Source organism: Dipodomys merriami, unplaced genomic scaffold, assembly GCF_024711535.1.
Source record: "Dipodomys merriami isolate MVZ:Mamm:240054 unplaced genomic scaffold, mDipMer1.0.p SCAF_40, whole genome shotgun sequence".
In the NCBI taxonomy this organism is placed as follows: Eukaryota; Metazoa; Chordata; class Mammalia; order Rodentia; family Heteromyidae; genus Dipodomys; species Dipodomys merriami.
Genome location: NW_027205604.1, coordinates 8,143,420 through 8,150,750, shown reverse-complemented (window position 1 = coordinate 8,150,750; position 7,331 = coordinate 8,143,420). Strand labels below are relative to the sequence as shown.

The window sequence follows — 7,331 nt, the reverse complement described above, 5'->3', positions numbered from 1 at the left end:
CCAGAGCACCACTTCTGGCTTTTTTTCTTTTTGCTTATGTGGTGCTGGGGAATCGAACCCAGGGCCTCATGCATGCAAGGCAAGCGCTCTACCACTGAGCCACCTTCCCAGCCCAAGTTTGCACATTTTTAACATGATCTTTCTCTGTCCTTTTTGGCTATTCTTTCTGACTTTTCTCTTTTTTTTTTTCCTTTCTAATCCCCCCCCACCTTCCAACCTGAACTTATTTCCCCTGACATATATATATATATATATATATATATATATATATATATATATATATACACACACACACACACACACACACACACACACAATGCTATACCAACGATTTCAGTTGAACCCTGAATACATTTTCTCGTTGAATAAGTGATGATGGAATTGTCCTTTGATGCTAGGCCTAATCTTGTTTCTGTAATAAAGATAATCATTTGCTTTCAATGTTTTAAATTTTATATTGTATGATAAATTTCACTGATAGTTTCTGAAGATCCTCAGATAAATCTTAAAAACCGTGACTCAGAAAGCCACCCCAGCGGCACTTTCCCTGTACCTTTGAGGCCAAGACCTTGCAATTCAAGGGCAAAGTGAATTTTAATTTGGTACATCTTGTATTTTGACGAATCAATGGAAAAATATGTCCTCAAAGCTTGATTGGCTCTAGCTACATTTGCCTCTTATTTTTTCAAACTATTATACATAAAATCAGAGGCACAAAAGATCCTTCCAAAAACAGATTCCTTCAGAAAGCAAATCCAAAGGAGAGAAGAGACAGGGAATGCATCTGATTTTTCCCAGGTCTATTTACTGTTCAATTTATTTTGATTCTTAGGTCTCTGGACATTCCAGCAAGTACTTTTGTGGTTGGTAAGATGGCTACTATTTATCAACTGCAGTTTCAAAATCACTTCATTTATTTTTTTTAAACTATCAGTTATAGTGCTTTCTCCTCGCTAGACACAGGAGTCGGATGCAGAGAGCTGGCCAGACGCTGAGTCTCAGGACGGTCTGGCCGTGGGTCCTCAGCTCTTCAGCTAAACCTTCAGAACGTTCTCGGGTTGGAACATCCATTCCCCCAGACTCACAGATGCCGTTTCTCCATCCCCCCTCCCCCGCCCCCCCCCCCCCCCCGCCCGGCTCTGCACAGACATCATTATCTTTGCGGTGCTTCTGTCTCTATGGCAATAACAGATGGGAAATGCTGGGGAATTATTCATGTTCAGCAAAGGAGGCAGGGAGGGTGGGGGGCGGGAGAGGGGGCACGACCTGGGGGCAGGGCGGCGGGGGCGCGGGGAGGCTCGGGTGAAGGCTGGCTGTGGGGAAGGGGAGAGGGAGACTCAACGAGCCCGAGGAGGGCTTCCAGTCGGCCGATTCCAAACGTGGACCCCCCCCCCACCAATAGGGACCACCTCAAAACTGTAAAACAAGCATCGGACCACAACGGGGGCACACGAGGCTGCGGGGCGGTAGAGACAAAGCGCCCGGGTCCCCGCGGTGCCGCTCCCCGGAGGGTTTCAGTTCCTGGTCATGAGACGGGGTACAAAAAAGGGGGATTTCTTGAGGTTTCCAAATGTGACAGCAGCTGGGCGGAGCTCACCCCTCAATGCGGCCGGGTCACCCCGGGCGCGCGGCCCACGGAGACCCCGGATGGTCGCGGTCGAAAGCTCTGAGAGAACCCCGAACCCAGCCCCCCGCGAACGGTCACGTGTGGACCCCCAGCCCCCGACTAGGCCGCGTCGTTCGCCGCTCCCTTTCCGACCCGGAGAGCGGTCCGGCGGGGTGGGAGCTGGGAACCCGACCAGATGTCTTCTCTCGGTTTCGCCGGAACTTTGGTCACCGTCCTCCACGCCCCAGTCCTCTCCGGGCCCGGTGCTGCGGGAGGTCGTCCCGTCCCCCCCTCGGGGCTGAGGGAGGTCATCCCGCCCCCCCCCCGTCTGCCTAGCCCAGTACTGAAGGAGATCGTCCTGTCTACCACCCCCCCACGCCCGGCCCGGTAGTGGATAGAGACCCCCCCCCAGACCCGCCTGCCCTCCCCTCGGTGCCTAGATCGGTGCTGAGGAAGATCTCCCCCCCCCCCCCCCCCGCCTGCCCCGGTGCAGAGGTCGTTCCTCCCCTCCCCCCCGCCCGGTGCTGAGGGAGGATGTCCCGTTCCCCCTCCCATCGGTGCTGAGGGGGGACGTCTCGTCCCCCCCCCCGTCTGCCTAGCCCAGTACTGAAGGAGATCGTTCTGTCTACCCCCCCCCCCGCCTGGCCCGGTGGTGGATAGATCTCCCCCCTCCCCCTTCCCCCCCCCCCCCCCCCCGCCGTCTGTCTGGCCTTAGTGATAGAAACTCCCCCTCCTCCCCCTTCTGCCTAGCCTGGTGCTGGGGAAGGTCATCCCGTCTCCCGCCCCACCCCCGGGTCTGGCCCGATGATGGATAGAGGTCCCCCCTCCCCACGCCGCGCCCGCCTTGGGGGTGGATAAAGCGCCCCCCCCCCGGGCCTCGGCCCGCCGGGCCCGGTGCCGGATGGAGATCGTCACCCCCCCCCTCCCCGTCTACCCCGGTGGCCGATGGGGGTCGTCCCGTTCCGTCCCCTCCCCCCGCCTGGCCCGGTGCCGGATGGAGGTCAGCTGGGGGGAAGGCGTCTGGGTGGAGGCTGCCCGGGCTAGGCGCGGCCAGGCGAGGCGGGGGCCGCCGGGGCGGGGCGGGCGCTGCGGCGGCAGCTGGCAGGGCGGCCTCGGGCCGGAGGCCCCGCGGGGGCGGGGGGCCCCCTCGAGGCGGGCGGGCCGGGGCGCGGGGCCAGCGCGGGGAGCGAGGCCGGGCGGCCGCCACCCGGCCACCTCCCGGGCGGGGCGGCCCAGCTGCGGTCCGCGGGGCGGGGGAGGGCGCCCGCGCCCGACCGCGGGCGGCGGCGGCGGCCGGGGTCGCGCACAGTGCACTCGGCCGCCCTCCTCGGCTTCCCTCCCGCCCGGGCCGTCGTGCGGCGGCCCCGAGGCCAGGGCGCCCCCGGGTCTGGCCCGTCACCACAGAGCGGCGGGTGGGGCGGGGGCGGGGCGGCGGCGGCGGCGGCCCCAGACAGCCGGCTGGGCGACTCGAGGAAGGAGGGCGGGCGGCGGCGGTGGGGGCGGGGCGGGAGGGAACATCCTGTCTGCTCCGGGTGCGCCGCAGACAGCGCCCGCGCCAGCCGCCCAGACGGCGCGCGGGGCCGGGAGCGTGGGGCGCGCGCCCGCGTGGGGGCGGGGCGAACGCGCGTGCGCGGCGGCAGGGAGGGGGGGAGGAGGGAAGCCTGGGGAGCCAGGATAGGCAGGCGGCGCGCGCGTCCCCGGGCAGTGGGGGGGGGATAACTGGCGCGCGCGCGGGCGGCGGCGGCGGCGACGCCGGGTGGGGGCGCGCGTGCGCGCGCGCGGGGCCGCCGCTGGCTGCGCTCCCGTCCCCTCCCCCTCCGCCGCCCTCGCTCTCCCCCGGGCGGCCGGAGACGGCGGCGGCGTCTGCGGGAAGCCGAGTGTCTCCGCAGTGACGTGGGCGGGCCGAGGCCCGGTGACGTCAGAGGGCTGTGTGTAGCGATGTGTGTGGGGTTCGGAGCGGCGCCGGCACAGCCGAGGGGAGCGGGCGAGCGGCGGCGGCGGCGGGCACAGGTGCGGCCCCGGCTCGCGGGGGAGGGCGGGAAGGGGGGACGCGGCGGGAGGCCAGGGGAGCGCGGACCCCGGGGAGCCCGACGGCGGTGGCCGGGGGGGTGGCGGGGAGTTGACAAAGCCCGTCGGGCTTCCTGGGTGCGGAGGCCGGAGTCGGGGTCCGGATGCGAGGGTCCGGAGTGAGGTCGGGGGTCGCCTGGTGAACCCCCCCTCCCACCGCGGCGCTGGCCTCGCCGACCCCGGGCTTCAGACTTGACCGGTGCCACGGGGACCCGGGGGACCGAGACGCCGCCGTGCGCTCCGCGGGAAGCCCTGGGCGCGTCGGGGTCGGGCGGCGCGGGGACCTGGGCTTGGCGCTGGCTCGACCGGGTTGTCCCGGGTTGCCCCGGGCTCGGGTCGGGCGCGGGGTGACGGCGGGCGGCAGCCTTGGGGGGGGGGCGCCGAGGTAGCCCGCGGGGAAGTTGGGGGGGGCGGTGCGCGGGATTTCCGTGGCCCCCGCAGCCGGGCGGACACTTGGGGTTCCCCCAAGCTCGTGGATGGGGGTGGGCCTGGGTGGGGAGGGGTCTCTGACGCCCCCACCTCTCCATCCTCCCTGAGGTCCCGGGCCCCGACTTCCGCGCGGCTGTCGGGTGCGAGATGGGTGAGTGGCTTTTCGTGGCTGAGGGTTTTGGGGCGCCCCGGTTCTAGGTCCTGCCTCCTGCCCTCTTTCTCAGCTTGCCTTGGCTGAGGTGTCCCTGTGGTGGCGAAAGTCAGCCCGTGATGGCTGGTGGCTTTCGCCCTTAGTCCTTGGCGTTTGTGTTCAGGGAAATGGCTCCGAGTTTGGAAAGCAAAAAAAGAAAATAAATTATATTTTTTGGGGGGGGGAGTTCACTCACGGAGGAAATGGAAGAACCTTTTCTCCCTTCCCCCCCCCCCCCATTTTCCTCCGTTTGCATCCTTTGTGAGGTCTTGTCTGCCTAGTGCTTTTTGTCCCGGATTAGTCTTGTTCAAGGATGGAGATTCCCAGGCGAGGAGTCTTGGAGCTTTTGGCCTCCATTAAGCATTCGCTCACCTTTTGAAAGGAAAGTTAATTTTTTGCCCACATTCCAGAAGGGTAGTGTACACTGACCGGATGAATTATGCACTTGAGATTGTAAATTAGTTACATATGGTAGATACGTTAACTTGTATTTTTTTTTTTTTGGTGGGGGAAAAGGGGGCTGGTTAAACTGGTGAGCTTTTCTTTTGTAATTATATGCGATTGGAGAACTATGTAGGAGGTTTAAAAAATTAGTAAGATGGCATAGCTGATAAATCCTCTGGACAAAGTTTTGGAAGTGAGATGGTTGAATGGTTTTCCATCTCTGAATCTGTATAGCCTTCCTCCTCCTGAGGGATATATTGCTCCTTTTACTCACCAGATTGCTTTTCCATGTAAATGAAAATAATTCTGGTTAACAGGTATGTAAGTTGAAGAAATCACTAAGTGTCACCTTTGGTAAAGTGAACTCAGGTTAAGATTAAGGAACTGGTTTGAAACTGACCCTTTGGCCTCAGGAACAAACTCAACTATAACTCTCCTCCATCCTCTCTCTCTTCTTCCAGATTAATTAAAAGAAGAATGAACTAAACTCTGAAGATAACTGGGCAGTTTTTCTTTATCTTTTTTTTTTTTTAATTATAGAAATTCAAGGGGAGTCAGAAGTGGTTCTTACTGGCTTGGAGGTTTATACAAGTCTTCAGTTTGTCAGCATAGACCAACAGACCATCATTTTTAGTGGAGATATTTTCCTTCTCCTTTTTTGGTGTCCCTGGTGGCAAAAACTAAAATTGATTACATCATTTTGACTTGTATTTGGGCCTAGGTTTTATGACACAGTAATAGCTTACATTTTCCACATGCTTTGCTTAAAAACAACCACTAAACACAATCATTGTGTTGAACCTGGACATCTTGAATGGAGAAATTGGTAGCTTTATTTTAACACATATATTTGAATAAATCAAGAAAACGAAAGCCTTTTCAGATCTCTGCTTATGATTATGTTCTGTATTACAAGCAAAATGAGGAATTTTATAGCATTTGCAGTGACCTTGTACTAGAGGATAAGCAGAACCAATGCCAAGTTGCAAAATCTATTAGGAAAATTTCTCCTTGGAAATTAAAATTTCCTATGAGTAAGTCACAAGTATTCATTCACATTATTGTTTCTCTATAAGCAACAAAATGCAAATGCAAACCTCAGATTTAATTATTTAACCCAGTTAACGTAGCAATGGAAAATCTACAGACAAATTTCTCCTTGGTTCCGGGCTCAAATAAACTGAACGGGATGGGAGATGATGGCAGCCCTCCAGTGAAAAAAATGATGACAGACATTCATGCAAATGGGAAAGTGGTGAACAAGGTGCCAACTGTAAAGATGGAACACTTGGATGACTATGGCGATGCACTGATGGAAACGGATGGCGAGCATGGCAAGCGAAACCCTGTGACTGAACCTTTACATTTAAATCCCAGTTTGAAACACACACTGGCACAATTCCATTTAAGTAGTCAGAGCTCTTTGGGTGGACCAGCAGCCTTTTCTGCTCGCTATTCCCAAGAAAGCATGTCACCTACTGTATTTCTGCCTCTGCCAGCCCCTCAGGTTCTTCCTGGCCCACTGCTCATTCCTTCTGACAGCTCCACAGAACTTACCCAGACTGTTTTGGAAGGGGAGTCGATTTCTTGTTTTCAAGTTGGAGGAGAAAAGAGACTCTGTTTGCCCCAAGTCTTAAATTCTGTTCTCCGAGAGTTTTCACTTCAGCAAATAAATACAGTGTGTGATGAGTTATACATCTATTGCTCTAGGTGTACTTCAGATCAGCTTCATATCTTAAAGGTCCTGGGAATACTTCCATTCAATGCCCCTTCCTGTGGGCTGATCACATTAACTGATGCACAAAGACTGTGTAATGCTTTATTGAGGCCACGGACTTTTCCTCAAAATGGTAGCATACTTCCTGCTAAAAACTCATTGGCCCAGTTAAAGGAAACTGGCAGTGCCTTTGAAGTGGAGCATGAGTGCTTGGGCAAATGTCAGGGTCTATTTGCACCTCAGTTTTATGTTCAGCCTGATGCTCCCTGTATTCAGTGTCTGGAGTGTTGTGGAATGTTTGCACCCCAGACATTTGTGATGCATTCACACAGGTCACCTGATAAAAGAACTTGCCACTGGGGCTTTGAATCAGCCAAATGGCATTGTTACCTTCATGTGAACCCAAAATACTTAGGGACACCTGAGGAGAAGAAACTGAAGATAATCTTAGAAGAAATGAAGGAGAAGTTTAGCCTAAGAAATGGAAAGAGAAGTCAATCTAAGGCAAGTTTTTAAAAGTAGTAATTTGGGGGTAATGGGTAATGCTTTACTTTGAAATTGAAATTTTTTATAACTTTAAGAAACGTAATTGCTTATGCAATAAGAATCTTATCAGTGGTATGTTTGTATTGCAATTTTTAAGCTATAAAATATTTTTTGTATGTTTTCTCTCTTGAGTTCCCAAATAAGCAGGGAGAAGTAGGCTTACTGCCATTTTCAGATAAAGAGTGAAGCCAGAGACCGAGTGAGTGAGAGAGAGAGAGAGAGGGAGAGTGTGTGTGTGTGTGTGGGGGGGGTCGGTCTTGATCTCAGGTCTGTGAGCTCTCACTTGGTCTTTCTGCTTAAGGCTGGTGTTGTTCTACTTGAGCCACAGTTGC

General features: G+C 55.7%; 2 protein-coding genes across 3 annotated transcripts in view; one reads left to right on the top strand and one right to left on the bottom strand.

Annotated features, from left to right (window-relative positions):
* Positions 1 to 2,646: 2,646 nt before the first annotated feature.
* LOC138806525 (basic salivary proline-rich protein 2-like) lies at positions 2,647 to 4,200 on the bottom strand. The gene has a single exon (XM_069991958.1). It carries the CDS (start codon positions 4,198 to 4,200, stop codon positions 2,647 to 2,649), a length of 1,554 nt encoding a protein of 517 aa, XP_069848059.1.
* Skil (SKI like proto-oncogene) overlaps positions 3,421 to 7,331 on the top strand; it is a 31,200-nt gene continuing 27,289 nt past the window's right edge. The window contains exons 1-2 of one of the 2 annotated variants that reach the window (XM_069991903.1): positions 3,421 to 3,616; positions 5,198 to 6,957. In XM_069991903.1, the coding sequence (XP_069848004.1) occupies positions 5,869 to 6,957 (1,089 nt within the window). In that variant the 5' untranslated portion in view covers positions 3,421 to 3,616; positions 5,198 to 5,868. Of the gene's footprint in view, positions 3,617 to 4,187; positions 4,254 to 5,197; positions 6,958 to 7,331 lie in introns of those variants that run through there. The other variant, XM_069991904.1, reaches the window with a different exon arrangement.

Coding starts and splice junctions, on each gene's coding strand:
- LOC138806525 (XM_069991958.1), bottom strand. CDS start 4,200: ATGGAGAGGTGGGGGCGTCAGAGACCCCTCCCCACCCAGGCCCACCCC.